This window comes from Chrysochloris asiatica, unplaced genomic scaffold (genome assembly GCF_000296735.1).
Source record: "Chrysochloris asiatica unplaced genomic scaffold, ChrAsi1.0 scaffold00130, whole genome shotgun sequence".
Classification (NCBI taxonomy): domain Eukaryota; kingdom Metazoa; phylum Chordata; class Mammalia; order Afrosoricida; family Chrysochloridae; genus Chrysochloris; species Chrysochloris asiatica.
The window spans coordinates 7,579,587-7,600,337 of NW_006408648.1; the positions used below are offsets into that span (position 1 = coordinate 7,579,587).

General features: G+C 38.8%; 1 protein-coding gene across 1 annotated transcript in view; it reads right to left on the reverse strand.

Annotated features, from left to right (window-relative positions):
* Positions 1–4,315: 4,315 nt before the first annotated feature.
* The window catches only part of UBXN7 (UBX domain protein 7), a 68,908-nt gene continuing 52,472 nt past the window's right edge, over positions 4,316–20,751 (reverse strand). The window contains exons 6-11 of the mRNA XM_006869392.1: positions 15,502–15,648; positions 10,500–10,590; positions 9,675–9,802; positions 6,993–7,386; positions 6,799–6,878; positions 4,316–4,477 (exon numbers count right to left, since the gene is read on the reverse strand). Coding sequence (XP_006869454.1) covers positions 4,316–4,477; positions 6,799–6,878; positions 6,993–7,386; positions 9,675–9,802; positions 10,500–10,590; positions 15,502–15,648 — 1,002 coding nt within the window. The remainder of the gene's footprint in view (positions 4,478–6,798; positions 6,879–6,992; positions 7,387–9,674; positions 9,803–10,499; positions 10,591–15,501; positions 15,649–20,751) is intronic.

The following is a 20,751-nucleotide window of genomic DNA, read 5'->3' on the forward strand; positions in this document are numbered from 1 at the left end:
AATCACAAGTCCTTTTACTTGAGAAGAGTGCGAACTACTGAGTGAGAACTACTAGCTTAATTCTTTCATTTCTATGATGAGATGCCTGAGACTCAGAAGAAGAAAGAGACTTGTCAAGATAACAGTGAATTAGTAGCAGAGCTGTTGGGCAAATGCACTTATGCCAGCATATGCATATATCGTGGATACTATCATTTGTACCAGGAGAGAGAAAGTAAACCTTTCCTTCATATTTCAGGTGGCTAGTGGCTACCTCGGATATTTTTGCTAAGTGTTCAAGTGACATCTCTGCTGTTAAGAATCTTTAGTCTTAGGATCAATTATTTTTTACTCAGGTCCTGCGTATGCCTTACTGATTAACTTCCCACCTTAGGACTGCTGCTGTTATTAAGTGCTTGCTGTTGAGTTGGATCCGCCTCATCGTGTCCCTGTACAGTGTCCCCAAGCTGGTAAGTCTGAACCGCCAACTTTGTTGTTAAGAGTCCAGTTCTCATCCTACAGTGTCACATCAGAAGTCCACACTCTATAGCTAGTAGTTACAAAAGATGGAGCTAAAGAAAATCAGTGATTAAAAGAAAAGTTGGCCTTCACTATTTGCCACTTTTCACTCTTACTTACATCTTAGCAAAGACTTTTCTCACTAACACCCTATTCTTTCCACTTACAAAACTCCACTGTAATTATAGTCAGTCCCAGAAAAGTAAAAATTTGCATATTCTCTGATGTAGTATGTCTCTTCAACTGTATAAAATAGGTGACATCAAATCTTATATTTCAAAATTTGTCCAGCTTTGATTAAGGACTCATTAGGAAACTGTTGAATTTTGTATTGAGTCCTTGAAGTGTAATTTTTCAAAAGATTTAAAACATACACAAGGGGATCAATAATCTGGTACAGAGGGGACACAGAAGCTAATTGTATCTTCTCTGAAAAAAAAAAGTATCAATTGATAAAATGCATTTTGATTTTTTCCATTTATTATTGGCAATTAATGCCACAGTTACTTTCCTTTCACATTAACATTAGAATATAATTTTTTAAAAAATCAATGATTAATTGGGCCCTCAAAATAATGGCATAAATAAGAATGTAGGCAATTGGAAGAGGGGGTAAATTCTACAAACTTTATCTCAACTTCTCTCCTACCTTTAAAGAAACAAAGGCAAATGAGAATTTACTGAACCAAATATAACCTCCCCTCTGTTGTAGGAGAATACAGCATGGTACAGTAAAAAGATCTTCATTTCCCTACTGACATGAATGAACTTTCTTGAGCCTTAATTTTCTTCATTATCTACAAAATGGAAAAAACAGACACTCTGTAGAGTTCTTAAAAATATTTAAGGAGATAACATGCAAGTTACCAAAATATCAGTTATCCCTTTTTCCCTCATTTGGCACTATTCTCTCTTCAGTGGCTCTTTCCTAAAACCAATTTTAAAAAGTGTTCTCCTTACTTTCCCCCATTAGTTTTCATTCTTTGCCCTGTATCTGTCCCTATTTATTCTCCATGTTTATCTTGTTCTTTTCTTCCTCACCTTTGAGATACTCCTTCAGGCTGAGGCTGTTCCCCAAACCTACAAAGAATACATTTTTAAAAAAATGAATTTTACTGAACTCGTAAACTCTCCCTCCAAGAGTAAAGAAACTTGTAGAGGAAATAAGACAACTGGAGGAAGCATACTCCCTAACCTGATTAAGTTATACTCTGTCCATATGTAATCCACAGCTCCTTCCCCTTTAGGCCTCTGTATGAACCCAAGACCATTTTACTCCTATCTCAAAATAAAGTAAAAATACTTCACACTCCAAACCTCCCCCAGATGTATTTAAGTTGGGTGAATGTCCTGTGCCCTATCTCTTTGATATGCTGCTTATTTAAATCACTTTATATATGCTTGGTCATCTCATAACAATACAACTTGAAAAAATCACTTTGGTTTTCTCATAAGTCAATATTCAAGGGCTGAGCTTATAAAAAAGAACTATATCCTATCATTAAAGAACATGTTGTGTCAGGCTCTCATGGATTATGTTTTATAAAGGGAAACTAGTAGTTAAGAGAATGAAACAGAGTGCTGTAAGGAAAATGCTTGACTTCACATTTATAACAGCTTTGGATTTTGCTGGGACTTTGCTGAGAGTAGAAATAAGAGCTATCACAGCACCAAAGCTGAACACGCTCATTTCTGACCTGGGCCTCCATGGATTTTTAGATTTCTGACCTTTGCTCTCATCTAATACCAACAATATTTTACCCCCTAATACACCTTTGAGACTATATATGTATGGCTCTATTCTTCACATAGCAAGTATGTCACTCAAGGTCAGATATAATTGAGGAAATACCATGAAAACCATGTTCCCTCAATACAACGGAAACTGCCAGTTAAGCCTCAAGAGCCTATAGTAAAAGAAAACAAAAACCCCATCAAAGTGGTATTACTCAGTCACCAACCTAAAGAGAGAACTTTGACTCAAGGTATAAATGAAGTTGTAATTATATAAATATATTTATAAATATTTATACAATTATATACTTATACATAAGCACTTACACAGACTTAGAAAAAAAAATGTAAGAACATTAATTCATAAAGACTCACTGAAGAAAAACAGAATTTTCCATGATTTCCTAGAAGAGATACATAACTCGTTCTTTAGGAAGGGTCCCTCAAAATCCAACCACTAGAAAACCAATTCTAGCAACAGGTAAGTATCTTTTTTGTTGCCAAGAGTGATCTTAAAGTAGTTGGGAACCTACTAAAGGTCTCTGAGCAACAGCAATTTAGAGCAAGCAGAATAATCAATCAATTGAAGTCCCCAATTGACAAAATATGTCCATTTTACATTATGGTTTTACAACAAGTTAATATTCTGATTTTTCCACCAAATTCACTATTAGCCCTTCAAAGGGCTCCATTTAAAGCTCAAAATGAGAACTGAGCATAAAGTGAAGTGGATAAGTATATATAGTATTATATAGCTCCAAGATGGTATTTTCTAAATAATGAAAAAACAAACAAACCTGTATTAACTACACTTTGAATGTGGTTTTTGGTGGCAGAAAAAAAAAATCTACATCCAACAATTTCTGGCAATTTCTCCCACTTTACTAAACATTTTTTTTTTTCTGAATTGAGTTTAAAGGTCTTCCCCTTAGAGAAGTTTTCAGTTCCAATACCTTTTGCAACAAAACAGCGTGAAGATTTAATAAGCTCAGTTAGTCACCAGAGCCTTTCAAAGACTATTCTAAGCACGTGTCACAAATGAATCATTATTTCTAACCAAAGTAGCTTGGTTAGCAACTCTCAGCTGCATCTCTTTCTTTTTCCCCTGGGACATACATAAGCATGCCCTAAAGCACATAGGACGATCAATAACCATAGTGGTTACAATTACAAGCCATTTTCCTGCATGATTATTGAACAACAGCCTTCCTACAAATCACCTGTGAACCCAGATAATGGAGAGGACATAGGAACTACTAGGCTGTACTGGTAAAAACTGCCAGTACCTTCCAATCCCAGTCACTGCAATTTGCTCACTAACTGTCCATTCCAGGGCTAGCAGAATCAATGTACTTGGTAGAGTAATAATGAAGGAAGCGGTCTCAGGCTTGGACATTCAAATCCACTCTACATATTCACCCTACTTAACACTTATTTTTGTCAATAACACATGTCATGAAAATAATTCTTGGAGCTAAGAAGAAGGGAATCTTCTGAAAAAGAATTTTCATATGTGATTAAGTAATAATCATAAGGGATGCTTTTTCCATGTAAACAAAAAAAGGCTGGATTCTTTGTTACATATTTCTTACATGAAAAACAAAACATGTGTTAGAGAATTCCTTCTCCCTACTGAAAAACAGGGACTCATGAAAAAAGGGGGAGGTTCTTATTCTGAGTCTAGCCATTCCTTAGCCAGAGAAGTCTGAGGAGTAACGTTATCAATTGATCCAACAAAAGCACCGTGCAAGAGACCACTTCATGGAGCACACATTTCCCGCTGCCAGTACTAGGAGAGGTCTTATCTTTACACTTCCATTTGGTCACCAGAATAGGTAAGAAAGAAAAGAAGGAAGCAAAGAATGAAAACTAGGAAAAAGAAGGAAATAGGAAAAGAGAGGAGAAAAAGGGAGAGAGATTGATTATAGGTGAAAGTGAAAATAAAAGTAAGAGCAGGCAGGTGACTTGCTAACTTGCCAACTTTGGCTCTATGCTCCTATGAGCCAAAATGCATACTCAGTAACACGTATCTCACAGGAAAAGGGAAAAAAAGGGGTAAGCTGAGAGAGGCCAGGCTATGGTGTTAATTTCTTTCCTGTACAAAGACAGTCTCTTGAGGACAAAGGCCTGCCTCTTGTAATGTAATGTCATAGTCCAGGTGTGAGAGTTTCCTTCGAGGAAAATTGGTGAGAAGTTCAAAACGTTCGTTTGGATATCCTTTAGACTGGACATGCTTCACCAAAGCCTATGAAAAACGAGAGAAAGACAAAGTTATTAGATAGAAATAAAGGAAAGAGCATGTTAATAATGAATCAAATACAAGATTATTTTTTTACAAATGATATGATTTTACAAATTTTAAGTTATTTTACTCTTTTGGAAGGGTCTACAAAACTCTTTGGATGGGGATATAATTTAGGGTCATTAAGTGATTACTAAAATATACAGGGCTATTATTAATCTCAAAGGAGCTCTGGTAGAGTAGTGGTTACGAATCAGGCTGTGAACCTTAAGGTCAGCAGTTTGCAACTACCAGCTGCTCCGCGGGAGAAAGATGAGCCTTTCTGCTCCCATTAAGATTTACAGCCTCAGAAACCCTGTACAGGGTCGCTATGAGTCGGAACCGACTCCACGGCACATAACAACAACATTATTATCTCTAAATAAATAACTGCCATTTATAAATTATTCTCAACTTTTAAGCATTTAGTCAGTTCTCCTTTATTATCAGAGATGATACATCCTTCCTCATATCTACCCATGGCAAACCTTGTCCCCATGTGTAGCTGGTCCCTTTTGTTCTTGCCTTCTAAGAACCCCTACACTATGGACTATCCCCACTTTTACAAACATTGTCAACATCTTCCTCTTTACATATGCTTCCCATCAAACTCAAATATGCCAAGTTTTTCTTTCAATCCTCTTCCCCTCTCTAATTACTGTTCACTTTCCCCTCCTGCTGCACAACCAAGCATCTCAAAAAAGTGATCTACACTTGTCTTTCTATTGTCTCATTTCCCATTTCTTTCTAAACACTAGACCACAGAGGCAGTGAAGTATCATTATCAGCACCAGCCAGACACAACTCATTCCATTCACACAGTCTTCAAGGGCCAGCCAATCATCTCTACCACACTAATGACCAGGTATAAATGGGATAAGCTAGTCAGGACCTCTGTTTCCCAGGGGTTGAAAGACACACAGAAGAAAGTCCTGTCAGTTGTGGACTTTAGCTGAAAGGTCCTCAGCATCACAGTGATAAACAATGTGCAAATTGAGGCAAAACAACAGCCAGTATACAGAGGGGAGAATAGTATAGCAGAATATCACAAAAGGGAACCAAGTGGGCACAATGAGAAACACACAGAGAAAAAGCCTTGGTTCTTAGCCTCTGCATTTTCAGCTACTAGGATACCCAGGAGGTTTTCTAGTAACCTCACTTCCCTTTTTCCAGATGTAATAACTTCAGTTGGGTTTCTAGTCCATGCAATCACAGAATAGAAAGGCTTTGACTGGAATAGTCTTGGTGACTTGCCTCTTGCCTAAGGCAATTTGGAAAGGAAAGAGTTGGTGTGGTTAAGTGCTGTCCAGTCGGCTCCGACTCATAGTGACCCTGTATAGGTTTTCCAAGGCTGCAAATCTTTATGGGAGCAGAAGAAAGCCTCATCTTTCACCTGCAGAGTGGCTGGTAGGCTTGAATCGCTGACCTTGTGGTTCGCAGTCCATGCTTATCCTACAGAGCCTTTGGGCTTCCCACCACCTGGTTAAGTTTACAGTAATCCACTGTCATTTTTCAAGTTCCATCTGTTTTTTAGGCTAGATAGATGAGTTCAATGGAGAGGTGGTAGGAATCACCACTTCCATATTCTTCGAGCCTTGATAGTGGCACTAATCTCTGCAACCCCTCCAAGAATGCAGTGTTGTTTTTTGATTTACTATTTTCCTAAGTAGAGGTAGTTCTAATGGCTTCCACTTGACTTTTCTACCATGTTAGGGCTCCAATGTGGGGGTTCTGCCAGTTGATGACTATGTCTGTTCTAATTATGCATTCTGGAACTGGAAACTCACTATAGGATGGGTTTGGGGGATCCACTGTGAGATGGGCCTAAACTAAGCCTGCATTAATAAGCTAACCTCAATATGCGTCCACTTTGACTGATGAGCCACAGTGATAGTTCGTGTCTCCTGCAATTATATTTAAGTCAGAGCCAGTATCAAGAAATCCCTCAAAAGTCTGATTGTTTCCTTTTCCCCAATGAACAGTCATTCTTGCAAAAGCCATAGATACCTTTAGGGAAGGCTGGGGAAAGACTAACAGTGTAAATTTTGGGCAGTGTATTGGGATCCTTCCTTAAGGGGACCTAGCCTCCCCATCATTCAAGGGATGGTGGGTCAGGAAACAGAGTATGTAGAGTTAAGGCTCACCACAGTTAGGTTTCCATTAGAAGTCAGACTGAATACCTAATGTCTATTTCAAAGGATCACCAAGCAACATTCACTGGGCTTATTCCATCCAATTAATTAGTTATTCTGCTTCAAGCAAAAGCTTCCAATTTTTATACTTACTAGCAGTTTAGCTTGCTCTGGAAGAGTGATCTGTTCCCTTTTTCCATCTGGATACCGCAACATCAGCTGTGCTTTTGGTCCTGAAGGGAGAATTAAAAAAAAAAAAAGAGCTTAATACAGAAGACTAATTTAGATAGACAAGTATAAATAAATACCTTCAGTTTTAAGGAAAGTTAGTTTAGAATGTAACTTACCATTTATATCTACCCCCTCCACTATTCCATCAGCTTTTTCAGGTGAAATCTCCAGTACTTCTGAATCCACACCTGGCAATCCTTGGTGGTTTGTAGCCATTCCAGGATCAGTCCTGGCTGGGGGTTCAGTTACTGGCCTTCTGTTCTCCTCTTTTCTATGCCCCAAATCTTTGTGGGGAGACTTTCTGGATTTGGCAAGATTTTCTACCTCTTCTTCTTCATCGGAACCACAAACAGATATGAATTCCTCACTACCAGAAAAAAGTTCAGACTCAGATTCTTCATCTGAGCGGCTATCCTGTTTTGTCTGTGTTGAATCAAAGTGTGTCTCTTGCAAGGAGGCTCTGATGGCAGCTTCTAGCTGGCTGTCTTCACTTGCATCTATAAGGCTCTCCTGGGAGATACAGTCATAAAACATAGGTGAGAAAAAAACAAAACAAAAACAAAAACAGTTAAACCAAAATATCGTTAGCAAGTCAGACAGGGCACAGGAAATATCATAGTCATGTTGCCATTATAAATTTCTGCCAATAATTCCTTATAGAAAACTATTCAGCTAAGAATTTCATTTGCCAGGTTTCCTTTGAAGCCTGGAAAAAAGTTTTGTTCCAGAGCTAAAGCAGTACTTAAAGGAGAGTTATAGAATGAAGTGCTTATAATTACAAAATAAAGGTCTGGGATTAATGACCTAAATGTCCTTCTTGAAATGATAGGAAGAAGCACTTATCTATTGTTAGGTGCTGTTGATTTGGGTCCAACTCAGGGCAACCCTATATACAACACAAGGAAACTGCACCACCCTCCCAACTGTTACGTTTGAACCCATTGCTACTGCTACTGTGTCAACCCATCTCATTAAGGGTCTTCTTTTTGCTGACTCTCCACTTTACCAACCATTATGTCCTTTTCCAGGAACTGGTCCCTCATGATTAACAAATCCAAAGTATGTGTCATGAAGTCACACCACCCTGGCTTCCAAGGAGCATACTAGAAAGGAGCGTTCGTCTAAGACAGATTTGTTTGTTCTTCTGGCAGACCGTGATACTGTCAATATTCTTCACCAATACCATAATTCAAATGTATTGCTTCTTTTTGGGTTTTCCTTATTCATTGTGTAGCTTTCACATGTATATAAGGTGAATGAAAATACCATGGTTTGGGTTAGGCAGACCTTAGCTCTCAAAGTGCCACTTTTGTTCTTGAATACTTTAAAAGGGCCTTGTGTAGTATATTTGCCCAATGTGGTATGCTGTTTGATTTTTTTGTCTGCTACTTCTGGGAGCACTGATTGTGGATCCAAATAAAAAGAAACTCTTGAAACTTCAATATTTTCTGTTATTATGTTGTTGTCTATTAGTCCAATTGTGAGGAGTTTTGTTTTCTTTACATGCAGTTGTAATACACACTGAAGGCTGAAGTCTTTGATTTTTATTAGCTCATGCAGAAAAATAAACCACTTTCTTGTCTAAGCCTTTATTTATTAGCATACAGCAAATGAATAACATTCAGAATCTGGTATCAGAAGTGGAATCTGAGGTAACACAAACCATCCCTATGTAGTCATTCTAATTTTACAGTGCCACTCTTTCCCACCCAACGCCTTTACTCAGAAGGTTGTGAACTTAATGTTGTAATTGAGCAACTCACAGGCTCTGGTGGTTGAGAAGATACTTATGACTACAGAAGAATATTTCTTTACACCTTATAAAGGAGTTCTATATGCCACTCCATGACAAGCACTCAAAGTCTTTCTTTAAATAGGCACTAAATTTGACATAATTACAGGAATCATTTCATCACCGAATGATACAGACCACCAAAGTCACATCCTCAAAACTGATTTTAAGCCTCACTGTTATCAAATCCATTAAGCCTGCTAAGTAATAGTATATTGTGGAAATTAATAATCTCAGGAAGGACTACAGAGGCCCTAAAGTTATATAACTATTGTTGTCATTAAGTGCTGTTGAGTCAGTTCAACTCAGTGACCCTGAATAGGGCTTCCGAGGCTGGTGAGTTTGAATTGCTGACCTGATGGTTCAAACCAAATTTGTGGTTCAGTGCATTATCCTACAGCATCACACCAGGACTCCATATAACTAATAGTAATGTACAACCAAAACCATGAGATTTTGCTTTAGCAAAAATACCATTTCTACTGCTGCTTATACAACAAGTGCTGCCCCAAAAGTAGATGCTTCTGCAACCAGGCCTGTCAAATCAGTCCTGCTTACTGTTACATATTCATGCTTAGCTCTAAATCTAGGTCACATGCCTGTACCCTAGCTATAAGGGAGTCTGAGAATGAGTCTTAATGATTTCACTAAGCTAGAACTTTTATGTGAGAAATTATCAACTATAAGGAGGGTGTCTAGCCACAAATAATAAATGTCCACTATTTACATAGTAAATTTACATCATGGGAGTCCTGGTGTGGCACTGTAGATTAATGCGTTGGACTGAAAAGTCAGTTTGAATTACAAGGTTGGTGTTCAACCTCACCAGTTGTTCCTTGGAAACCCTATACAGGGTCACTATGGATCGGAACCAACTTGATGGCACTTAACAACAACAACAACAACAACTTACATCATTGTTTTACCATCTCAACCTAAATCATTTCATACAAAATTAAGTATAATTACACTTAATTGCCCACCATCAATTCCTAGTCATACTTACTGAACGGGCACATTTTTTGGGAGGACTGCTAGAAAGTCCATCCAGTTGCCCATGTTCACCCAGGAATCCTGTCACTTGGTCCAAGAAAGAAGAGACATCTAATTGGTGCCACTCTACTAGCTTCTGACCTAAAGATTAAAAACCAGAATTAAAAACAAAACACACACACACAGAATACTCTTTCTGAACATTCTACGCACAATTAAAACTTACTGTGAACACTAGCCTATAAATCTCAACAGCTTAATCAGGTAGTGTCTTTATAAATTCAGAAGATACCTCAATTATACCCACCTAAGAGATTCCCAGCGATCATCATGTTGGGGCAACTACTTTATCTGCTGATATCACTGACTGCCATTTAGGAGGAAGAGATTCAGAAAAGGCCTTACACATATGTAAAACTCAACCAATTAAAAACAAAACGACAACAAAAAAAAACTCAACCAATTAAGAAAACCAACTCGGCCTGCTGCTTCTTAGGCGTGGTTACAACCAAGATATTAGAATAATCTCAATATTTTAATGATAGGGAACTTACAGGGATCCCTCATATAATTATAAGAGAAATGAACAGAGCAGTTAATTTTTAAAATAGCACAACCACACAAATATAAAATATTAACATCTCTCAAAGTTGCCAGAAACAGATTCTCTAACTATAGACTTCAATAGGTGTTTAAAATATATAAGTGCATGAATAAGAAAGAATCCTTCACCTAAATTATTACAATTTTGAAATTAAATTCAGTCAAATATTGAAAATAATTTGTTTACATAATTGAAAGACAAATTATCAGGGCTATAAGCTGATATATATCTTACCTGTCCGTGGGTCCAAGATGGAAACATAGGGGAAATCCCCTAGCTTATAAAATTGTATGTATCTCTGACCTTCCTCACTGTCATGATAAACCTGTTAAATCATCAATATTTAAAAAGTTAATCTCTAAAAAAGTACCCAACATATCTTTATCATCTACCAACATCCCTTAAGTCTCCAAATTTAATATATTTTGGTATATATTTTAAGGTCTTATTCCATTTCAGAACAAATGAAGGTCATCAGGTGTTGTTGTTGTTGTTAGGTGCCATCAAGCCAGTCAGTACTGACTCATAGCGACCCTATGTACAACAGAACGAAACACTGCCTGGTCCTGGGCCAACCTCACAGTTGTTGCCATGCTTGAGCCCATTGATGCTGCCACTTTGCCAATCCATCTCACTGGGTGTCTTCCTCTTTTTCTCTGACCCTCCACCTTACCAAACATGATATCCTTCTCCAGCGACTGCTCCCTCCTGACAATATGTCCGAAGTATGAGAGACGAAGTTTGACCATCCTGGCCTCCAAGGAGCACTCTGGCTGCATTGCTTTCAACACAGATCTGTTTGTTCTTTTGGCAGCCCATGACACTTTCAATATTCTCCTCCAACACCGTAACTCAAAAGCATCAATTCTTCTACATTCTTCCTTATTCACGGTCCAGCTTTCGCATGCACTTGAGGTTACTGAAAGCACCATGGCTTGGGTCAGGTGCACCTACCTTAGTCTTCAAGCTGACATCTTTGATCTTCAACACTTTAAGAAGGTCTTGTGAGCATATTTGCCTAATGCAATACAACATTTGATTTCTTGACTACTGCTGCTTCCATGAGCGTTGACAGTTGATCCAGGAAGAATGAAATCCTTGACAACTTCAATCTTTTCTCCATTGATAAGAATGTTTACTGGTCCAGGGGTGAGGATTTTTGTTTTCTTTACATTGGGATGTAATCCATACCGAAGGCTGTGCTCTTTGATCTTCATCAGTAAATGTTTTAAGTCCTCTTCACTTTCAGCAAGCAAGGTTGTATCATCTGCATATCGCAAGTTGTTATGAGTCTTCCTCCAATCCTGACGCCATGTTTTTCTTCATATAACCCAGCTTCTCGTATTATTTGCTCAGCATACAGGTTGAATAAGTATGGTGAAATATAACCCTGTTGCACACCTTTATAATTTTAAACCATTCAGTGTTCCCATGTTCTGTTCAAACAACTGCCTTTTGGTCCATGTACAGATTCCTCATGAGCAGAATTAAGTGTTCTGGAATACTCATACTTCGCAATGTTGTCCATAGCTTGTCATGATACACACAATCGAAAACCTTTGTGAAGTCAATAAAGCAGAGGTAAACATCCTTCTGATATTCTCTGCTTTCAGCCAATAGGAGAGATATCATCAGCAATGATATCCCTCATTCCAAGTGTACTTCTGAAACCGGCTTGAACCTCTGGAAGTTCTCTGTCAATGTATGCTTGCAGCCATTTCTGTATTACCTTTAATAAAACTTTACTCGCATGGGATATCAAAGAGATTGTCCGATGATTTCCGCATTCCATTGCGTCACCTCTCTTTGGAATGGGCACAAACACAGATCATCAGGTGTGAGCTCCCTCAACTTCCTGTCTTCCACTCCAGCAGTTCATTGGAAATCTTGTACAGGGTCATTATGGGTCAAAACCAACTCAACGGCTGCAACTTAACACCAACAACCACTCCTTTTGGAAACTCAAACACCAATCCACTCTACCTCGCTCCACAGTTCAGAAGACGTGTTGCTTTCTGTTCAAGTATCTCTGTCTACTATGTTCTTGATTCCATCTCCTTCAAGGTATTTTGGCATCGATTATTCCCACCTTCATTTATCCTTTATTCTGTTCTCTACTAGCCAGCCATTCTCTCCATTAGCTTATGGTGGTGGTGGTGGTGGTGGTGGTGGTGATGATGTGTTGTGGACTCAGTTCCAACTCACAGCGACCCTGCGTAGGGTTTCCGAGGCTGTAAATCTAGCTCAAATACCTCACTTCTTATAAAAATATCTCTTCTGTTCCCCATCTCTAATGTTCTATTTTCTCTTGCAACTTAGTTCCTAAGAGTTGTCCATATTTCATATCTCCACACATACCTTATGTGGCACTGTAGGATAAGCACAGGGCTGTGAACTACATGGTTGGCAATTCAAACCCACCAGCGGCTCCTTGGAAATCCTTACAAGGGTTGCTATAAGTTGGAATTAACTCGACAGCACTTAACAACACACATCAGCCATTTCTTCAGTTCCATTGCAATAATTCTATATTCTGTTGAGGCAGTACTATCTAGCTTCTATCTCCATCATTCTGATAAAACATTCTACAAAATCACAATGACTTTCCAACCAACAATGCCACAGATAAGACAGCCTACTCTCTGGTTTCCCTATACCATTTTAACCTTTCTTTCTTACAGTCCTTAACAAGCTGTCCATTCCCAACTACCCCTTAAATGCTAGTGTGATCCTTGGTACTATCTTCAGCTCTCTTCCCTCAGTCTTATAAAACCAGTTGTAGGCCAAATGATTTCTAGTTACCTATCTAGAACTGTCTTTTAGGTTCAGACTTTTTAGTCTCTCAATAAGAATGTCCAAAATCACTTTCAAATTTGTTATCTTGTTTCCCAAACTTACTTTCATTCTGTATTCTCCATCTTAGTGACATCAAATTTACCCTTTCCTTTCCACCAAAATTAATGTCAGTAGTATGAGTTCCTTCTAAGTATCGATCTCACTAAGTTCACCTATCCGCAATCATTGTTGAGAACTTCCACCCAAATTTGACCACTTTTACTCCTACTTAAGATACTTCCCAGGAATCCTGGTGTGGCACTATGGGTTAATGTACCAGACTGCAAAGCCATTAGAATTGCAAGGTCGGCAGTTCAAGCTCACAAGCTGCTCCTTGGAAACCCTATACAGGATCGCTATTGACTCGACGACACTCAACAACAACAACAAGATACTTCCCTAGTCACCTAATGTTTTAAAATAAAGCCCAAGCTTCTCAGTGCAATATAAAAGGTTCTTTATGATGTGGCCCACATCCCACTGAACATCCAGATATTATTTAATCTCTTCCACTTTCCCAAAGAGACACTTTCATTTTTGAGCTTCTAACTTTATATATTTGATTCTCTGCCAGGAATGCCCATCCGTTTTTACCTATCTGGCAAACTTTTATTAACCATCAAGTCTAGCATAAATATAAGCTCCCCAAGAAATGAATCCTTGATTCACCCCCCAAAATTGCTAGACTCTCAACTACACACATCTTAATAAATCACACTCTATTAAGATGATAAGCTTGAGTACACAGAGAAGATGCTTAATATTTGATGAAAGAAAACAAAGAAATTTCACCATTCAGAAAAAAATCATATTAAATTTGTTGTTGTTTGAGGAGCAGCAGGTGGACTGAACAGCCAACCTGTGGTTTGCAGTTAGGTGCTGAGTTTGTTGTTAAGTGCTACCGAGTCATTTCTGACTCATAGCGACCATGTTTAGGTTTTCTGAAGAGCGGCTGGAGAATCTGAACTACCGACCTTGCAGTTCAAACCAACCTTGCAAGTCTGTGCATTACAGTGCCACACCAGGTCTCCATTAAATTTAGAAGCCCAAAAAACAAATAGGCAAATTAATAATATTAAAAGGGTACCATGTAGTGAGAAAAAAATTAAGCTCTTCCAAATTTCCTATTATTTTTCATTTAAAAAAAGAATTAGAATAAGATTATCTAACCTTATACCTTGATAACTTACTCTAAGAATTTAAGAATTTCTACACCTGCACAGTACAATATGGTAACCTCTAGCAATAGTGTGATGCTGTTAGGATAAGCTCAGGGTCACAGGGTCTGTTTGAACCATAAGATGGGTGGTTCAAACTCACCAGCCACTCCTCGGAAACCCCATATTGGGTTGCTATGAAACCCTATATAAGGTTGCAATGAGTTGGAAACCAACTCAATGGCACTTAACAAGAAGCAACATATGTTTTTTTTAATTATATGGTGAAAAAGATGTCCTGGATATACTGATTTAAACAAAATACATTATTATTTTCACTTGTCTATCACTTTCTTTTTAATGGAGTCCTGGTGTGGCGCAATCAACTGCAAGTTCCGAACCACAAGGTCTGTTTGAACTACAAGCTTAGCGGCTCAAACTCACCAATTGCTCCTTGGAAACCCTATACAGAGTTGTTATGGTTGGAACCAACTCAGTGACACATAACAGCAATATCCACAATTACCTTTGTATTGAAAATGTCAAGCCATGGTATTTTCAATATCTTCATATACATGTGAAAGGTGGACAGTGAATTGGGAAGACCACAGAAGAACTGATGCATTTAAGTTATGGTGTTGGAGAAGAATATTAAAAGCACCACAGACTGTTAGAAGAACAAACAAATCTATATTGGAAGAAGTACAGTCAGAATGCTCCTTAGAAGCTAGGATGGCCAGAATTCATCTCTATTACTTCACACATATTATCAGGTGGACATCATGCTTAGTAAAGTGGAGGGTCAGTAAAAAAGAGGAAGACCCTCAATGAGATGGATTGGCACAGTGGCAGCAGCAATGGGCTAAAGCATAGCAATGATTATGAGATTGGTGCAGGACCAGAAAGTGTTTCATTCTGTTATGTATAAGGTTGCCATGAATCGGTACCACCTAAACAACCATCATCTTTTTAAAGTGACTACTAGAAAACTTTTCCTTCCTCTATCAAGACATTTAAACTCTCTGGGATGTTACATGGCTTGGTTTTCATACCTGCCTCCCGCCCCCTTTAATGCTGCTCTTTTACTTGTTTTTAGTATTTCAGCCACCATGGGTATTTTTAGTTTTTTATAAGTCATAATTTAACTCCCATTATTTTATCCCACTTCTAACCCAATTCTTCCACCTCAACTCCCCACACTGCAAAAGTAAAATACTATAATGAAATTTAACTCTCCTTCCCACCTGCCAGAAAATGAAATGTTCCCGGATAATATTCTTCACAGCTTCATTGCTCCACACATCACGGTTGAGGCACTGGCATGCAAAGTCTTGCACATTTTGAATGTTTATCATCAGCCACTTATTCTGCATCTGGCCACACTCTTTGGCCTGTAGGAGGAAAGTTACACATGTATTAGGTGACTGACGTTTCGAAATTCAACTGTTCTCTTTTCATAAAAATGCAGTTTTTCCTCAAGTATGACATCTAGAACTTTAAATACATACATATAATTTACATTTAATCTGAACATGTGCATATTATACTGTCTCTTTCCAAGCATTTCTGACATTCAAATGAACTGTTTACAAATTTCTCAATTATCAAAAAAAAAATAAAGCGGTGTTGAGTCAATTTTGTTTTATCAACTGTTGTTATAACACTAGAATTTTTAATGTTTATCTAAGCATCTTTACTCGGAAAAGATTCTATAAACTTAAGGTTAACAAATCACATCAACAAACACAACTTTCCTTTAATAACTGTGACCAGTGTAGGTATATTACTTTATGCTGTTTTGTTTTCCAAGTTATATTTTCTACACAATTTTCAAATATCATATTCATCTGTTTAGCTGTCTTTATACTACCATAGAGTCCTGGTGTGGAGCTGTGGATTAATGCACTGGACTTTATATAAACTTGATTTGAACCACAAGGTCGGCGGTTCAAGCTCACCAGCTGCTCCTTGTAAATCCTATACAGGATCACTATGGGTCAGAATCGACCCGACAGCATGTAACAACAACCAATATTACTATATCCTCTTTTTCAAATTACTTCTCCAGTATTAAAACAAAAAACCCACAAAACAAACAGTTGTTACTAAGTCAATTCCAACTCATGACAACAACCCCATGAGTGTCAGAGTAGAAATGTACTCTATAGGATTTCAATGGCTGAGTTCTTAGAAGCAGACTGCCAGATATTTCTTTCAAAACACCTCTGGGTAAATTCAAACCTTTACCTTTTGGGTAGCAGTCAAATGCATGAAATGTACCATATATGGGCTCCTTCTCAATAACTGTTGTTGTTAGGTGCCAATGAGTTGGTTCCAGCTCACGGCAACCCTACACACAACAGAAAGATACACTTTCTGGTCTTGTGTCATACAATTATTATATCTGAGCCTATTACAATGCAGCCACGATGTCAATCCATCTTGTTGCAGGTGGGAGGGTTGGGGGGGTGGGGAGGTCTACCTCTTTTTCAATAACCCTATACTTCTACCAAGCATGATGTTCTTTTCCACGCACTGGTCCCTTCTGATAACATGTCCAAAGTATGTGAAACCAAGTCTCACTGTCCTTGTTTACAAGGAGCCTTCTGGCTATACTTCTAAGATAGATTTGTTTGCTCTTCTGGCAGTCCATGGTACTTTCATTGTTCTTCACCAACAAACAGCACAATTCAAATGTACTGATTCTTCTCCAGTTCTCCTATTCACTGTTCAACTTTCACATGACTATGAGGTGATTGAAAATACCATGGCTTGGGTCAGGTGCACCTTAATCCTTTAAGTGACATCTTGTTTCTTTCACATGTTAAAGAGGTTGTTAGCAGATGTGCCCAATGCAACACTTTGATTTCTTTACTGCTGCTTCCACGAACACTGTTGAGTCAAATAAAATGAAATCCTGATAACTTCAATCTTGTACTTGTTTATCATGTTGCTTACTAGTCGAGTTATGAGGATTTTTGTTTTCCTTACAGTGAGTTACAACTCAAACTGAAGGCTGTATTCTCTGATCTCCATCAGTAAGAGCTTCAAATCCCTTTTCCTTTCAGCAGGCAAAGTTGTGTCAACTGCATATCAAAGGTTGTTAATGAGTCTTCATCCAAACCAGATGAACATTCTTCTTCATACAGTCCAGCTTCTCACTGGACTGTTTGCTCAGCACACAGATTTAATTAGTATGGTAACAAGATACAGCTCTGATGTTGTACACCTTTTCTGGTTTTACGTCACGTAGTATCCCCTTGTTCGGTTCAAAAGACTGCCTCTAGTTCCACATTAGTATGATTAATTGTTGTGGAATTCCATTCTTCACAACGTTCACAATGCTATCCATATTATGTTATGATCCACTCCAAAGTTTTGGGGTTTTTTTTTGATGCTTAAACAAACAAATTATTTCACAGTTTAGGAAGTTGGAAGTCTGAATTTAAAGTGCCACCTAGAGGGAAGGCCTCTCTTAGTCTCTTAGTCAGGTCTGGGGGGGGTAATGTTTATCATCAATCTTCCCCTGGATCTAGGAGTTTTTCAGTCCAGCAACCCAGGGTCCAAAGGACGTCCTCAGTCCGTGGTTCTTTTTTTTCTTTTAAAGTTTTTATTGTGAAATGAATGAAAGTTTACAGGGCAGATCATCAGTTTTACATTCAACAAATAATATACTTTGTTTCATTATAATTATTATAATCCCCTCTATGTACCATCAGTTAACAGTATTTCTCTCTACTCATTTTAGTTTTTTTTTAACACTCAGGCATATATAATAATTTACACCACCAAAGGGCACGTCTGCAAGTCTGCCTCCCGGTCGCCAGCTATCAGTCCCTCTCTTCCCATGAATCTAGAGTCTTCAGATGCTCCCTCTCTCCATGTCCCCATCTCTGCTTCCATCTCTGGTGTCACTGCTTCTCTGGATAGGGTCCCGCGTTTCTGGACTGTAAGATTAACTTTGTCACAAAACTTCTACGTTTACAATTGTGACAGTCACAATTAGTCATGATAACAATTACTCACTATTGAATCATAGAGATCTTATCCCCATATCTTTTTACCAGACCTATCTAGACAAGATGAAAACTAGTCAGTAGGGACTCTTTCCCCCATGCACACTTAAACTAAACTCCCTCTTGAAACTTTGTAAGCCAGTCACTTTGTGCCTTTATCTCCCCCATATTACAACAATAATGTCTAAGTTGTTGGTGCCTATCTACTCTGTATACAGAGGGGATAGCATTGATACTTGATGTGAAGACTCCTTCCCTCCCTGTAGGTATTTTGAGCTACTACCTCCATGAATAATGAGCTCTGGTAGCGTAGTGGTTACGAATCGGGCTGCGAACCTTAAGGTCAGCGGTTCGAAACTACCAGCTGCTCTGCGGGAGAAAGATGAGGCTTTCTACTCCCATAAAGATTTACACCCTCGGAAACCCTGTACAGGGTCGCTATGGGTCGGAACCGACTCGACGGCACTTAACAACAACCACCACAACAACAACCTCCATAAATATAGAGCAGGTTCATCAAATTGTAGCAATTTACCCTTGTTTCCTTCATCGAAAATTGTGGGTTTTTTTTTTTTTAAATCTTCCTCTAGTCAAGTTCTGATTATCAAGCCATTGCGGCTAGGCCAAATAATGGGTACTATCTGAAAGTTTGGGTGTTCTTGTGCGTCTCCCCTCCCTTCGTATCAGCTGGATGCTTCACTCTCAGCTCTAGCCCTCTGTAGCTATGTCCTTGTCCATGGGCTCAGGTGTCCCCAGGGCTCACTACACTTCAGACCAACCAGCCCTTCCTCTTCTCTCTCTCAACTCCAGGTCAATGGGAGTCTATGGAACATGGTTGAACTCAGCCCATTTCTTCATTGCTGCCTTCTCCCTCTTCCACTCACCAGTAGATCAACATGGGCACCAGCAAGCTTACATGCCTACTCTTGTGTTCCCTTTGTTTCAGTCTTAAGAGAGGAGTTTGTCGTGAAGGGACTTCATTGCTTGCCTTGATGGCTTCCTGACGAACAACTTGCTTATTCTTGTAGTAGCCAATTAGGCTGCCATTTTTGTTTTGTGTTTTTCCTGATGATATTTCTCTGAAGATGTATCTTCTGTCGTTCTCAGTTGTTTCAGGCTGGTCTGCTTGTCCTTTCTAGTGGGAATGTCCCACCTCAGAAAGTTCCGAATGGGGACAGTCAAGTGTCTTTGCACAATAAATAAAACAAAGGTAGATATCTTTCTGGTATTTCCTATTTTTAGTCAAGATCTATCTTAGGTCAGTATTGCTTGTTCCACATCCACCTTCTGAATCCGGCTTGAATTTCTGGCAGCTTCGTATCGATGTACTGTATTCTTAACCTGTACTACAAAAATTCAAATCTATCTATTCTCCCTTGGTCTTCCTTTTTTTTTACTAACTTTCATGTGCATTATAAACTTACCCACAGCAATCAAGTCGACTCCAGCTCATAGCATCCCTATAGGGCAGAGTAGAACTGTGCCACAGGGTTTCCGAGACTGTAAATCTTCACGGGAGCAGACAGACTTATCTTTCTTCAGAACAGCAGGTAGTGGGTTTGAACTACAAATCTGGCAGTTAGCAAACACTTAACACATTGTGTAACCAGAGCTTCCTCACATGCACCATTGGGCAATTGACAACAGCACGGCTTGGGTCAGGCACACAAGATGACATCTTTTTAACACTTTAAAAAGATCTTTTACATTAGGCAAATCTGCTACAAAAGACATCTTTAAAGTGTTCAAGAGCAAAGACATCAGTTCAAAAATACCAAAGCCCTAAGTTTTGGTATTTTCAGTGTATCATATGTGAAGTCTTAGTGTGGTGTCATAGAATAAGCACTGGACTACTAACTCCAAGATCAGTGGTTCAAACCTACCAAGCACTCACTGGAAACCCCATACAGGGTTGCTATGAATCAGAACCAAGTTGATGGCACTTAACAACAACACAGGCATATGAAAGTTGAATAATTAATAAGGAAGACCATAGAAGAATTGATGTATTTGAATTATGGTGTAGGTGAAGCATACTGAAAGTACCACGGACTACCAGAAGATCAAAAACATGTCTTAGAAGATGTACGTTCCTTAGAAGCCAGGATAGCCAGATTTCATCCCTTGTACTTTGGTCACATTGTCAGAAGGGATCATTCCCTGAAGAAGACATCACCCTTGGCAAAGTGGCGGGTCCACAAAAAAGGGGAAGACCTCCAATAAGATAAGACTAACATAATGGTAGCAACAATGGGCTCAAACATAACAATTGTGAGGAGGATACAAGACTAAGCAGTGTTTTTGGTTTTTTTTTCCACACTCAGGCATATATAATAAATTACATCTCCAAAGGGCACATTCTGCAAGTCTGCTCCTGGCCACCAGTTCTTAGTCCTTCTCTTCTTAGTTGATGAATCTAGAGTCCTCCATGCCCCCATCTCTGCCTCCATCTCTGGCGCTGCTGCTTCTCTGGATAAG